This window comes from Megachile rotundata, chromosome 2 (genome assembly GCF_050947335.1).
Source record: "Megachile rotundata isolate GNS110a chromosome 2, iyMegRotu1, whole genome shotgun sequence".
NCBI lineage: Eukaryota > Metazoa > Arthropoda > Insecta > Hymenoptera > Megachilidae > Megachile > Megachile rotundata.
The window spans coordinates 22,346,273-22,361,388 of record NC_134984.1 but is presented as its reverse complement, the minus strand read 5'-3'; the positions used below and the strand labels follow the sequence as shown (position 1 = coordinate 22,361,388).

General features: G+C 38.9%; 3 protein-coding genes across 8 annotated transcripts in view; 1 reads left to right on the top strand and 2 right to left on the bottom strand.

The window, feature by feature from the left end:
- Nucleotides 1-151: 151 nt before the first annotated feature.
- LOC100875805 (ESF1 homolog) lies at nt 152-3,320 on the bottom strand. Of its 2 annotated transcripts, none has more exons than XM_012293676.2 (8): nt 3,163-3,320; nt 2,307-3,070; nt 2,049-2,221; nt 1,869-1,982; nt 1,597-1,797; nt 1,309-1,528; nt 461-1,236; nt 152-389 (listed from the first exon to the last, which is right to left on the bottom strand). In XM_012293676.2, the coding sequence occupies exons 2-8, from the start codon at nt 3,067-3,069 to the stop codon at nt 285-287; spliced, it is 2,352 nt and encodes a 783-aa protein (XP_012149066.2). In that variant the 5' UTR covers nt 3,070; nt 3,163-3,320; the 3' UTR covers nt 152-284. The 2 variants fall into 2 exon arrangements, with proteins under 2 accessions (XP_012149066.2, XP_012149065.2); XM_012293675.2 differs by having other exon boundaries at nt 2,049-2,224; nt 3,163-3,319.
- A 283-nt stretch (nt 3,321-3,603) lies between these two features.
- Nucleotides 3,604-5,871, top strand: LOC100877674 (uncharacterized). The gene is made up of 5 exons (XM_003706795.3): nt 3,604-4,004; nt 4,077-4,257; nt 4,395-4,842; nt 4,913-5,139; nt 5,201-5,871. The coding sequence occupies exons 1-5, from the start codon at nt 3,893-3,895 to the stop codon at nt 5,274-5,276; spliced, it is 1,044 nt and encodes a 347-aa protein (XP_003706843.1). The 5' UTR covers nt 3,604-3,892; the 3' UTR covers nt 5,277-5,871.
- Nucleotides 5,872-5,874: 3 nt separating this feature from the next.
- LOC100877563 (Ankyrin-repeat, SH3-domain, and Proline-rich-region containing Protein) overlaps nt 5,875-15,116 on the bottom strand; it is a 77,295-nt gene continuing 68,053 nt past the window's right edge. For all 5 annotated transcript variants that reach the window (XM_012293628.2, XM_012293627.2, XM_012293624.2 and 2 more), the window contains 7 exons: nt 13,301-13,548; nt 12,341-12,842; nt 10,663-12,199; nt 8,495-9,238; nt 8,182-8,348; nt 7,892-8,091; nt 5,875-7,741 (listed from right to left, as the gene is read on the bottom strand). In XM_012293628.2, the coding sequence (XP_012149018.2) occupies nt 7,706-7,741; nt 7,892-8,091; nt 8,182-8,348; nt 8,495-9,238; nt 10,663-12,199; nt 12,341-12,842; nt 13,301-13,548 (3,434 nt within the window). In that variant the 3' untranslated portion in view covers nt 5,875-7,705. The remainder of the gene's footprint in view (nt 7,742-7,891; nt 8,092-8,181; nt 8,349-8,494; nt 9,239-10,662; nt 12,200-12,340; nt 12,843-13,300; nt 13,549-15,116) is intronic.

The following is a 15,116-nucleotide window of genomic DNA, read 5'->3' as shown; positions in this document are numbered from 1 at the left end:
ATGATTATGTTGGGAGGTAGCTGTACCACAAACTATACTATTCAGGCACAGAGTAGAGTTTCGTCCCTACTCTTTGATTCAGTTTCTGATTGGTTTACTAGTTCAATATGATTCAGTATACATATTTAGAGTAAAGGAAACATACAAAACATACAAAATTATTTTCTTCTATTCTTTTTAAATAAATCACATACTAAGAAAATGTACAATGGGTGTGTAAAACAAAGTATACAATTATTGTTAGGATAACTATTTGTTTAATGTAAGAATATATATTAAAATATTTATTTTATTGGTCGTGAAATATTTGTTGCGTTCTTTTTTACCGACTTAATTAATGCCTGTAATTCTGCATTAGATTTCATTTTTGGCTCCTTAGCTTTTATTTCCTAAAAATTGTAATAAAATGTAATGTACTAGAATTATCATATAACACAATATCAAATAAATTTTTACTTACGTTGCTAGGATCATTTTCCGCTCTTCGTTTTAATTTTTCTTTAATTAAGGCTTCTGTGCCCTTTGTTTTCCTATAATGTGGATCTGCCGGATCTATATTGAAATAATGCGATGTGAATAATGCATTAAATCTTGGATCTTGTACATTTACTTCAAAGTTATCTTCCTGTACTGGATCTTGAACATTTTTCTTTTTACTGAGTCGTTTTTGTTTAGATTTTGTCATCGTAGCATTCTCTTCGATTTTCTTCATATTAAAGTGCCGTTTACCGTCATCGTTTTCATCCATTAATAAAAGTTCTAATTCCGCTTTTCGTCGTTCTTCATCATCATCTGATGAATTTAAACTGCCATTTTCTAGGTCATTTTTCTTTCTGCGACCCGATTTACTACTTTTAGCTTTTTTACCCTCATTATCTGTATCTGAATCCATTTTTTCAGAATCTTCGGAATCTGTGGATGCATTTTCATCTGCATTTTTAAGTTTTTTTCGTTCTTCTCGTTTGGCTTTCTTTTTTGCTTTACGTTTTTCCAAATATTGTTCAAATGGTGTTAGATTCTCGTCTTTCTTTAATCTTTCTTTTACTAACTTTTCAGCTTTCTCCTCTGTACCTAAGCCCCACGTAAATTCTAATTCAACGTCTTTTTTCTGTTTTGCTTCTTCCTTTTCTTCTATTTCTTTCAGTAAAGCTTTATATTTTTCCACTGGATCAATATTTTTTTCTGATTCCAAATCACTTTTTTCTTCTTTAGATTCGTTTTGCTCTTCTTTATTCTCTACAAATAGAACAACACAGCGATATAATGCATTAAATGAGCAAATATAACATTATATAGAAAATAGTTTACCTGGATCAGATTCACTATCAGTAGCTAAATAAGCTTGTAAATCATTCTTATTGACTTCATTTAGTTTTCCGGAATTTAACTTTTGTGTAAGTTCTAATCTTTCAGGATTTGTCTCATCCCATGTTAACTCTACCTTAACTTGCTGCAATGCTGTAGTAGTAAACTGCCTCGGTTGATACTTTGAAGGTTCTGGTAACTTATCACAGACTTCTTTGGGTGTCTTAAAGCAGGCATCTAAGGTCACATATAATGAATATATTTAATATACTTTAAGATTAAAAAATATACCTGATCAAAATCCATATCATCTGGTATAAATCTGAGATCCAATCTAGTTGATGTGGATTCATACTCTGTGCCATCACACTCGGTATAAATTTTGTTTGCTGTTTCAGCTGAATCAAATTCTACAACTGCATAATAATACTTCAATCTGTTCAATTGATACTGTCTTAATTTTTCCATATGATATGTTGATCCTTCCTCATTCTGCAAAATTTAACTGTTAAATTATGTTACTAATTGTCAACATATATTATTAACCAAATTAAAAATTATACATCATCTTCATCTTCATCTTCAATCTCCCTTTCTTTACTTAATTCTGTTAGCTCTTTTGGACCACTAATCTCCTCTTCTTTCATACGTTGTTGACCAAATTCTGATGGATAAATCTGAAATTATTTTATTTTAAAGATCAACATATGTATTAATATTGTTAGATTATTAATTACTCTTACCGTAACTGACTTAATGAAACCTCCACTAGGTAAGAAAGAATTGAATAAAACCATTAAATCTACAGCACGAACTCTATCCCAGTCCATATTGCAAACTGCTAATCTACGTGTAACCTCATCTGTTGTTTCAGCTTCTTTGTCTAATTCTCCCCAATTGTGTTCAATCTCTTCTTCTTCTAGGTATAATTGTAATATTTATTAGATATGTATAATTTCTACTACCTAGATAGTCACTAAAAAATTATTAATAATAATTACCAGAATCTTCAGAACTTTCTTCATCAGAAGAACTATCTGTTAATAAAAGTCCTTCACCTCTAGCATAGTTTACAGTTAAATCTCTTAACTTCTTTTTAACTTTTTTAGTGAGTTTATTAGACTCATCTTTTTCTATAATACGCAATTGCTTTTTACTTTCTTTCAAATCTGCTTTTAGGTTGTCTATGTTTGTGCTATCTATATCAGACTCAGATTCAGACTCAGACTCAGACTCAGACTCAGACTCAGACTCAGACTGAGATTCAGATTCAGATTTAGATTTAGATTTTTTCTGCTTTTCAGAATGTGTATGAGTTTTTTCTTTTGGTTTAATACGAAGCAATTCTCCATTGCTTGAGAAACAATTGTCATCATCATCTTGATCTTCATTGCTTATATCATTCTTATTATTATTTTCTTTGGACTTAATTATTTTATGTTCTTTACTCTCTTTTTGTTTAAGTTTCTTAGATTTGCCTTTTTTCAATTGTTGTTTCTGTTCTTTGTTTTTTTCTTCATCTTCATCATCATCTTCCTCTTCACTTGTAGGCAAATTATAGTATTTTTTAAGATTCTCAGAGGATGTTTGACTTATTGGTCTACCTCGTTTGTCAATAGTATAATTAACTCGAAACTTTTTATCTTTAAACATACTTTGGAATCTTTTATCTACCTGCACTTTTCTTTCTGATTTTGGGATCCTTTTAAATTTAGGATCCCTTGCAATATGTGCAAATCGTTTATCGTGCAATAGTTCATCCATGCTGCAATAAATAAATAAATAAATATACAACTTCGCATATTTTCACATGCATCATTTGTATGTTTTATTTGTTCAATAAACTTTTATACCTACTTTATTGTTATTGTAAAAATTTACAATTGTATCAAACAATACAGTGTTTTTAATAAGTGTTTAATATAACCTAATATGAACCATGCGCATAACCATAGTACTCAACTGGGTGCAATTGGGTTCTCCCCAATCCTCTCTAGTTCTTTCATTTACTAAATGGCAGTAAATGGAAATGTAGAGTTCTAGATTTCCCTATTATTTGTTTAGTGTCAAATATTTATTAACTTATTGTTATTGGCTCTACTAGAACATAATAACAATTTTTATTCCGAGTATCTAAGATGTTACAGAAATATAAATAAATTGTATAAATTATTCGGGATATGATACTCGATATGTGCAACGTGGCCAACTTCAATAAGATTCCCACCAGCAAGTTCGTTCACACTTTCACACGTTTAATGCAACAGGTTAGTGTTAGTTTATGTCGGAACGGGCCAGTGAGCTTCGTTCCCGCCATTTCTGACACTGTTTATTAAAGCCATGTTTGACGCATTACTATGATTGTGTTTTCATATTTTTTCTATTTTCTGTGACATCACATGTATTTTTAATGTGTTTTACATAATAATTTCATTAATTTGTTAGTGACACATGTAAGAAATCAGTATCGTGTTAGTGTCAAGTAAGAGGAATGGACATTTCACGTTCCATATTTAAGTAATCATTACTTGAAAGAAACAAGTTAATTACGGATTTTTAAACGAGACTTGTTCGTTCCATGTAAAACATGAATACTCCAACGACAAGAGATTTTTTACGAAGACCAAATGGAACACGGAGAAGATCCTCCCGGCAAGCTTTAGCCGTAATTCCTGTCAACAATGCTGAAGCATCACCTGGTGTGGTTCAAGAATCTATACTTCCATCATTATCTTGTGTTTGATTTTTTAGTTTCAATTCATGTATTTTAGGAGAAGCCATTTCTACTGAAGTTAATGCAATGGATAATTTTTTAAACAGTCGACAAGGCTCCGATTCTTGGAGTCCTGCACCTAGCCCAGATGAATTAGTTATCCAAAAGCGTGGACGTCGTTGTAGGACTATTGTTTGGTCTCCTGATCTTGATACTTGCAAAAGAAATAGCCTGTTCAGGTAATAGAATATATTGATGCATAACCAATAGATATTGTCGACCAACTGATAATGTCGGTTGCCTGAGGTCCTTTTAATATTATTAAATGATCTGTTCCAAAAATATTTATATAAAAATACAACTAAATTTGTAACAGCTTAAGTTCCAGAGATCGTACTCCAGTGAAAAGTCCCTCAAAGTCGAGCATGGTATTAAGAAGTACACCTAGAAAAAGACTTGCTCTTGGCGATGCCAATGAAACTGGGTTTACGACACCAGAGAAGAAGAAAAAACCACAAGGTTTATTAGATAGTAACAATGGACAGAGACATTATACTGGCAATTTATTGAATGGTTTAAGAGGACTCAGTCACGAACAGTTAGTTCAAATGATTATGGACTTGGTGTCAATGCAAGAAGATGGTATTCTACACGAAGGAGAAAAAATATCTAATCTTTTGTTAAAAAAAATGCCAGTGGCAGATATACAACCATTAATTGATACATTAAACAGTTTAAAACAAAATATTCGTATTAGTATGATGTCATCTAACTTGGATGATTTAGCAAGTAATCATGCTTATGTTCATTTAGATGCTTATCAGGTGTGACATTCTCAGTCCTTATGTATTTGATTTTGTTTCTTATTTTTAACATATATTTATTTGGTCATAGAAAGCTATTATTGATCAGGGAAAGAGACTTGTAGAATCACAGCACTGGATGTCTGTAATGCACTATGTATATGCAGCATGGAATATTACAAAACAGATGCAAGATTGGGGAAATCAGAATCTTTGTAATTTCACGAAAAAATGTTTTAAAAATTTGACACACTTTTGCGTTCAAGCATTAAGAAAGGGAAATTTTGCAGACACTGCATTGGATATGTTTTCTAGCAGGTACAGATATAATCATTATAGTATAGCATGTGAATGTTATAATTTATTTTTTTTTTTATAGATTCGACACTATGGTTACTGATTGCGATGACATAAAGATTTGTTTGCAGTTAATAAACGAAGCAAAGCATAATTAAATTTGAACATTCTTTTCTCGGTCGTTAAGGGTATAGTTGCCATACGTATAATTGTTAACATACATCAATACATATGTATGTTTTTAATATTCATATAAATTTTAATTCCAATGTTTGTGATGCAAGGAGTCGGTAAAGGATCCAACAATTCTTATTTGTTAGATCAGCCATATTTGTTTTTTTACTAAATTGTTTTATAGTAAGTTTCCAGTTTCATCATGAGATTTACACAGAATAGTATTAATGTATTAGTTGTAAGGATATTTAATGTTTTCCAATGATATTTTTATATTATATTATATAACTGCAAATATTTGCATGAGATTTATAGCCGTGTTTTGAAACGTTTGACTTTTTTTAAACTTTGCAGTGATAATTTGTATGCAAATGAAAATATCGCTAATGAAAGGTGTGGTATGTTCTCAGTACAAATTAACTTATTTTTTTCTTGTAACTCAAAATAGATGTGACTATTTTTGATTTTAAGGTATTTATTAGAATTTTATCTTTTTATTTGTTTAAATTACTTACCTTGTTAGTATCGTTGACTTGGTCTGTACACATTCATGACAATAAATACGAATACATGGGCAAATGGTTTCTATTAAAAACAATTTATTCGTCATAATATATCATGCATTCTTACATAATATATCCATTATTACTTCTTGAAAGGCACATACTTTATTTACGAAGTGAATATCAGAAATGTTCTGAGGCTGTGTTAACATCTTTCGCATATACCTGTACACATTTTTTAACAGTACAACGACGCGCTCAGAATCTTTCTGATCCAAACATTTCAATCTGTCCTAGGCAATAATCATTAATTATACAAGTCTAGTCAAGTGTGTGTCAAGTCATTTTATTAGAGATTCTTGAATCATTGGTGGCATCGCTCAAAAAAAAGGAAAAATTAAAAAGGAAACGTTCGAAAAGGCGTTTGTGTCGTTAATTACCACCGTCGAAATCCTTTACAATCTCCGTTCGCGCGCTCCTTACAAAATTGCTTTAAAGTGCGTATTGGCAAGATTATGTTATACATTCTTAGGAACATTTTCGAAATCCGAAATTAACCGAGTCGGATTTGGAAAATTTCACTGACGAATAAACGTAACAATGCTCGCAACAATAATTTGACTTCATCTAAATAAAAACATTTAGGTGAAACAAATTAAACGTTTCAAGTAAAGTTTAAACAGTCCCTAGAGGATCATTTAAAAAGTTTCACGATCTTTCTTTCGACGAATCTTGAGAATTGATGTACACGCACGAAAAATTATAAATTTTTAGTTTCTTATTTAAAGGAAGCTTACATTGCACTCGTAAACGATTGTACGGTTAAATGATATTTATAACTAATTAAAATTGCATCATAATGGAAACAAACGTATGCATCAATTTTCATTCATTCTTTTTTAACAAAGAACAGAAATTTCTTAAATGATCTTCGCCTCAATGAATACTAGATTAAAATATTTCAATCCTGAACTACCTCAAATCTAAAAGCGGTATTACCACAAATATCACTTTCTGTACCGTCTCATTGAAGGAACTGACCAACGATAAATAATTTTGTGGGACATTCGTAGTCGTTACGCTGCAAATTATTCTAGTTAAAATTACCAAGTATCTAGTTGATAAATTTTCTTTCTTATTTTTCTCCTAATACGATTTACACGTTTTCGAATACGGCGAGTGTGAGAGCGATCATACGTACTTTGCGCGTGTCCTTTAGTTTTCGTATATCATTCGTGCTAATTAATTATACTCTAATTGTTCGTCACATAGTTCTTTTACACAATTCTTTTTCACGCGTTCAATGCGAACGATGAATTCACCGAATTGAATTCATGAATTGTTCATCGAACAACATCGACGAATGGTCTAATTCTTAAACATTTTCGCTGTGGCTAACATTGTGTTAATAATTTATTTAATATTTACTTTACTGGTCTTGGGGAAAAGTTTTGCTGTGATTGGTAATTTACGTGCATATACATATGTATGCATTTTTTTATAGAAAAGTTTCAGTGCTTAATTAGTCGAAGCACCATTTTATGATATACTTTAAAAGTCTGGGTTACGATTGTCCCAGATTCGCCAAGATTAACATTTAATCAGTCGATTTTTAACGAGGAGAATACACGGAGTCCACAGCGAAAGGGTCAACGAGAATAACTTACAACAACCCATGATCCGGGCTCATTAGCAATACAATGCGATTTCGTCTTATAAAATATAAAAAACCATATGTATATATAGAACATTTTGTTCGCTTTGTTCAGGATGACAATGGGACGCGATTAAATAAGATAACGATTCGTGACGTGACGATGTAACTATGATACTTAACGAGATAAAGCTGCGAATCGAATACTGTGGTAATGAATCGTCGGATATCGCGAGTCCGATGGCCGACACGCGTCTCAGTCCACTTTAGCCGGTTGCACCCTTGGATACAGCTGAAATTAAACGATTTGAAATCAGATCGCTGCATAAGAGAGGATCTTAATGATCGGATATCTAAATGGTCCTCAAGAGGTTGAAAATGAATACAACTATAACGTATCAAAAAAATAATCGACAAACGTTAAACGATTATCGCAACTTACGCCAAGTAGATTTCGAGGTACATAGCCTTCTTTGTGTCCCAGTTTGCTCCACCACCACTCCCTCTCGTTGTCGTCGCCTTTTCGAAGCACGACCAAAGAATCACCGTTCTTCAACGTGAGCTCGTCGCTGTGTTGCGCTTCGTAATCAAACACCGCGTATACTTGGCCGTTGTTCATTATACCAAGTTTCTCTTGAACACCTGTAACCATGCAAAATTTACCCCAACTGTTCCAACTAACTGGAAGGACTCGAAGGGTCGTTTGTTCATCCTGAAGATAATTATACTGACTGTATAAGTATTCCGAACAACCGTCAAAGCCCTCCTCATCTTCTTCGCACTTCTCCGCGGCAGTTTCATGATCGGAGAGAGTGGTGGCGAATATACAAGCTCCATGCTCCACCAGGAATCTCACCATCGACAAATTGTTGCAACTTGCGGCACAATGCAACGGAGTCCTACAACAGAAATCGAACAGTGTCGAAATCGATAATATTACGAAACGGATTTCTTCGTAAGAAGTTTTAGTGGCAACTCTGAATAATGCAATGTTGGCGAAATACTAATGTCATTCGGAAGCACAGCCATAACTTTTTCCCCTTACCAGCCATCGCTGTCTTGCGCGTTCACGTCGCAGCCGAATTCAACGAGGAACATAACGATCTCCAGGTGACCGGCACAAATGGCATTGTGAAGCGCCGTGATGCCTTCGTCGTTCGCTGAACTGGGATTCGCCACCTCCTTGGCAGTCTTCTTAACCAGTTCCAGCTCGCCTTCGAGACTGGCGTCCAACAAAAGAGCCAGAGGATCGAAGGACACCCTCCTCGAGAGGTTCGCCTTTCCTGTGCTAGACTTTAGGTTTCCTTTTTTCCTCCTCATCACTTCGTTGCTCTTGCTCTCCACTTCGGTTTCCGTCGTTCGTCTCTCGGAATCCTTCTTCGCCTTGTCCTCGATGTTGATGACGTTCAACGCGTCGATGATGTCCGCTTCCTCGAGTTTCTCGTTGTTGAGAGCATCCTCGTTGATCAACGCGTTGCTCTTCTTACAGTTGTCCGTAGTGTCGATGAGCTGCTGTTGTTGAGTCTGTTGTTGCTCCGTTTGTTGCATCAGGTCAGCTGGAATTTCGGTCTCGGGGAACAGGAACGCCGGTGGCATCTCAATCCGTCGGTTTATCGACACGTGGACATTCGACTTGGCGTAGCGTAGCTTCGGTTGCTCGGAGATCGGTGCCTTCTTCAGGGTCAGAGGCCTAGCCTTGATGATTTGATGGTTCGCGAATTGTGTTTCCGTGGGTGACTCTGGTGGCTCCGAAGTGGGTATCGGCGGTACTTCTTCTTCCTTCTCTGCCCTGCGGAGGATGTAGCGGGATTAGGACCATTAACTAATTATTTCGATAACTTGAACAGGGTGCTTTAACCGTCGAATCGAGAATACTGGTGAACGTTCTATGGGTACGTGTAACACTGTTGTACCCGAAGATTATTTTTTCTCATAAAAAATATAAGAATTGGAGAACAGCGAATAGTTTAAACACTCTCGTAACACTTAAAGAATTAAAGTGGAAGAAAACAGAAGCGATCTTAGGAATCGGCACGTTCGGAGCCAACTATAACGTATCTTGGAAAGGCGACGATGCGCAGTTGAGTTTGAAGATGACAGGTCCTAGTTAAACATATCCTAAAAGGACTGCGATGCGTGATATTACATAGTTGGATCTGAAAGTGCTAGAGCGACTTGAAATACGGGAGAAATCGTTTAAACTTCTGACAACCACAAGTTTGAAGCGCTGTTCAAGTTGTCGAGCGACAGCGTACAAATTCGTTCGAGTTAAAAGGAATTTAATAGGCACCTCGTTTTTCTCGGATTAACTCGAATCGATCTCTCTGTATTTGCAAACTAAAACTTAAACTTTCTACTCGGCGACAGAAAGTTGACGAACAGAACGTGACTCGATGTTCGGAAAATCTTTTATTTTTAGTAAGTCGAGCACGTCAATTTTGTTCTCTTTGTTCGGCGAACGAAAAGCGCGCGGCTCGATCGCGGCAACAAAAGGAGGAAACGAGAAAACAAGAAGTTAGATCCCGCCTCGATCGTTTGGGTAGCTCGCGAACACTAAACTGTTGTCTCCACGGCACAGCCGTCGTTCTATTTCGGTGTCTATTATTCGAGACAGGCTTCGATTCACCGGCCAAATCGATCGCGGACTAATTAACATTTATAATTAACCCGGTAATCGTTTTGTCATTCTGTGCCCGAAATCTTTGTCGATCGTTCGCTTTCTCCTCCTTAAAGTCGATGACACGCTTGTTGCAACGCGATCCGCTCTCGAATTCAAGTGAAAATACCTAAGAAATCGAAAGGACACGGAAATTGTGTCGAGGTAATTTGCGCTAGGTTTTCACATTCTTAACATTTGCAACTCGTTATCTCATCGACGAACAACGATAATTGGCTTATTTTATGAAAGGAAACTAAGTTCCCTAGAATTCTTCTACGCGATTTAAAATTGCCTACGATTTCCCTAGATCCTCAAAGTCTTTTAAGATTTCCTCTCAGGTTCAGCTAGGAAAGTTCCCGGTAAAATTTTCCGCGCGGTACCTACAATATCTTTAAGTTTCCTTTAGCATTCTCCCGAGCACGTTACGAACTTTTCCGAAAGTCTTTCCAGACTCCCTTTAAGCTTTCGCCAAGTTACTTTTAGGTTTTCCCTGAAGGTTTTCTCTTTCTAGACTCTCGACGCTGAAGAGGGTAGTTGTGTACGGTTTCACGAACCTAGGACTGATTCCTATGTTGTTTTTACAGTCGGCAATTCCGTCCGCGTTGTCCACCTTCTCGTGATGGGTCAGTCTCGGTGGAGGGTTGGGTTTACTCGGTTTGGGAGGTAGCGCAGGTTTCGTCTTATCCTCTCCTCGTATCTCGTTCAGACTCTTCCTCTCGCTCTCGTTCTTCAGCCTATCGAACTCGAACGTCTTATCGGACGCCTTGGTCGGAATGTCGAACTTTCCGTTGTGCTCGTGCTTCGTCGTAGGTGTTTGCTCGTACTTGTTTTGATTGTTCTCGAACTTGACCGGTTCCTGCTTGAACTGTTGTCCCGCGGTCTCGTATTTATTCGAGGGGTCAAGTTTGAAGCCCGTGCCGTGTTCGTATTTCACGGAAGGTCTTACTTCGTGCTGATCGTGCTTGCCATACTGTTGAGTATTCTGATTGGGATCGTACTTGACCCCGTGGATTTGCTCGTGCTTCGTTTGCTCGATCTTCCCGTTGTCGTATTTGTTCGTCTGATTACCAGTCTGCTCGTGCTTGTTAGACTGCTCGTACAGCTTCGTCGGCTGATTAGCCTGCTCGTACTTCCCGTGTTGATCGTACTTAGGGTGATCGTACTTCATCTGATGCGGGTCGTACTTGAACACCGAGTTAGCCTCGTACCTCTGTTGCTCGTGTTTGGTCGACAACGCGTGTTCGAACTTCTCCTGACCTTTTCCTTGCTCGAATTTCATCTTGTCGTTCTGATCGTTGCTGGACACGGGGCTGGTCAGCGATTGCGATTGGTTGTACCTCTGGACCGAGTTACCGAAGCTGCTTCCGCTGGACGAGGTGTGGATCGTCGGATTGTTCGGCGGATTAGGAGAATTCTGAGACTGGTACACCACCGACGAGGATACGTGCGTGTTCGTTTGGGTAGAATGCTGCATTCCAGAGTAATTGTGCCTAGACGCGTACGTTTGTTGTTCCTGGTTGGACTGGTTGCTCGGAACGGATTGGTTAGATTGCTGTTGACCGCCATTCTGGTTGCTCAAACTGGCGAAATTCTGCGCGTTCGTGTGACCACGACCTATCAGACTCAACGTTTGAGGCATGACCGGATGAATTTTGGTGGAAGAGGTTTGATAAATCTGTGATTTAACGGAGAAACTCGGAGCCACGCTGGACACCGGTTTCTGATGAGTCTGTAGATTTCTATGATTTTGGGTTTGAGTGATGGACACCGTTGTGCCGAGATTCGACGTCGACGAGCCTACGTTGTGTTGCTTCTGTTGCATGTTCGAGTGCTGCTGTTGCTGCGTTTGAGACTGCTGCTGATGGTGAATCCGGAGATTCTGCGACAATCCATCCGGGCTGAAGTTGTGAGACGAGCTGATCAGATTGTTGTTCGCGTTGTTACTGTTATTGTTGTTGTTATTATTATTGTTGTTGTTATTATTGTTGTTATTATTATTGTTGTTGTTGTTGCAAGTCTGCTGCATGTTCACAGGCTGGTTTCCGATGTTTTGGTTGTGCTGCTGGTTTGTCCCTAGTATCTGTGACTGACCTGGAAACAGGTATTTATTTGTTGAACATTCGCGAACTTAGGCTTCGAGAACGCAAATTCGGAAATTGAACGATTCCAAAGTTCCAAAAGATGCCCTGCGCCCATTCCTCTTTACCAAACTAATACGATTTAATTCCCTACCTTGAATATGCGACTGCGACTGACTATGAGCGATCTGGTGACCAAATTGTTGGAAGGCCGCTCTTTGGCCCAGCTGCGAGGCACTGGCCGAATGTTGAATCTTGTTCTTGTTAACGTCATCCTCGACAGCTTTAAAGTTCACGGTGAATTTGGTGTTGTACGGCAGTGTCTGGTACTTCGGGTCGTTTTTGTTCAGATTGAAGTCGTTGTCGTTCGGTATATGAGAATACGGTTCGATCGCGGCTATGTTACCAGCTGGTCTGGACTTGCCCCCGGCGTTGAAGTCCAACTTCGAGTCCGCGAAGGCGGTGTTCGCGTTGCTACGATTTCCCGATCCTAGCTGCTGACTGAGCCGTTGGTTCAGAGCTCTTTTACGCTGAAGACGACCTTGAAGTTGAGCTATCCTCGCGTCGATGGACGCCATTTCCGCTTGTCGTTGCGCCAGGGCCAAACGTTGCTGGGACACCATTTGGTTCTGCTGCTCGTTCATCTTGTTACGATACTGTCGACGAACAGAACGAAATCGAATTTGTTTTCATGAATTTTATATTGATACATCGAGTCTCATTAACTATTTAATAGTAAGCAGGTAAAATGCAGCTATACTTTAATGGTATAACGACTAGTATACGAGCGCGTGTTCCTCGAACCTTAATAAAGTAAGGAGAAATATCGGAAAATCCATAGTCAGCGTCTGTTAAAAACGGAAACGGTCTCTTTCGTAAATTACGAGCTCCTATTAAAATGGACACGAAGTTCTCTATATCCGTAGAGCTTCCGAATGTCCGCCGCAGTACGACCAGTTACAATTTACTGCAAATGAATCCGGGGCTGGCAATAGCTGGTACAATGATCCCGGGGGTTACTCCGCGAGTTCGAGTCAGAAGTCGAGCGGTTGCGGGTAGACGTGGGTGGTGTACAAAAGGATCGGCAAAAGGAGGAAAGGGTTAAAGGGCTCACCATAAGCTCTCTCCTAAGCTTTTCGAGCTCGGCGCTGGCTGGCGTGGACAAATGTCCAGAGCCGGCACCGCCGACGCCTCCGCCGCCGACGCCTCCGGCACCACCGCCTCCGCTTCCGGTCCCACCACCGTTTTGTCGACCTCGTAGCTCCTCCAGCTGTCGCGTCAGCTCTTCGACCTTCGCCACAGCCAACGAAAGCTCCTTCTCCTTTTCATTGAACAATGCCCTGATACAGTCCAGATCCGAGGCTGCAAAATAGCGAGAACGGAGTTACAAAAATACAGGAGATATTGTTTTAGAAGACGTAGGAAGGAAAATCGATAGGAGCGGCTATTAGAAACAGAAATACAGCGATCGTAGGTTGCCCGAAGCAAAAGTCCGTATTATTGGAAATATCTGCAACGGATTTACAATTTCGATACGCGTTAGACCGTCGCGTCGTCGTGGAATTTATTATAATCGATCGAGCGAAATTTTCGAAAATTTCGCGTGTCCTCTCTGTGTTCGACAAGTGCCTCGTTTCGTTCTCGCTAACGACGGTATCGATTGCAATATATCGAGATTGGAACGCGTGAAACGCGACTTCCAACTTTTGCTCGGCGTTTGAAAACTGAACCGGAAATTGATTCGGTATGCTCGCGAAGACACCGAGAAACGTTCGCGAAACGGATATCCGAGATGGCTCGAAAGGATGAAACTTTCTTTTAATTATTTTCCACCGCCTTTGACGACGTTCCGATCTTCAATTTGTTCGCGACCTTTCCTCGCCGTTTTAATCTCGAGGCGCATCCTTCGGCGAAGACTTTCTTTTCCGCCGTGGAGCTTCGGACAGAGAAAAAGAGACGCAATTGTTTGTAATAAGGAACAATTGCAGTATTCATTGAAGCAACAAATGTTTTCTTTTCACGGTTCGGAAGAGTCGTGACCGATCGCGGAAAAGAATCCTCGCTTTATATTAGCGAATAAACGAAAGCAAGTGTATTCTTCGAGCCACTACAACGGGAGATCGATGATGTTTCTTCTCGTTTTCTCGCCGAGCGCCTTCGTCTTTGTACATCACGTAAAATAATTCGGTACGTAATTACCGCGGTACGCCGCACCGAGCCATAACGTAAATCATTCCTTTAATTGGCTCTTTTTCCAATTTTCCAAGATTATCCTGCGCGCGATCCAGTTAAGCTGGCTTTCTCGTCGCGAGATTCTCCAACTTGCGCACTGAATTACCGTGTCAATGGATAAAGTTTTTCCGTGAGACTGAGCATTACCGAGAACTTTTAATTATCGAGTTCGAACGAGGTTGGCTCGCGTTCGAGAACTTCCTTTCGTGCTCGCAAAAATCGTTCCGCGTACCGAAATTGTCTTCGAATCTTTATTACATTTATTTTGGCCAAGTTAACGAAACAAAGAGCTACACGATATTATCTCGGCATTAAACTGGTCGTCGAGTATTTTTGAAAGCTTATCCACTAACGGCAGTGTCTCGTTTAATTTCGAACAGAGTCGCTGTCAGGTCAGATTTACGAAAGCGCTCATAGGCCTTTTCCTTGCCTTAACGTCATTTCCCTCGGGAGAGAGCTGGCGAATAGCAGCGAAAATAAGAGAAGCCGGGAAATGGATGACGATGGATGATGATGGAAAAACGGCGAAGAATGCGAGCAGCTTTTGTCAGGCGTTCCCTTTCGAGGCAGCACGATCGGTTGCATCTACGCCTTATTAGACTTTTCATTTCATTTCCTCTCCATTCCCTTTCCTCCTCAACCCTTCTTCCTTTTTTTCATTCCGGTGTCTTCTTCAGCGCTCCGCTTATTGTCTCGCG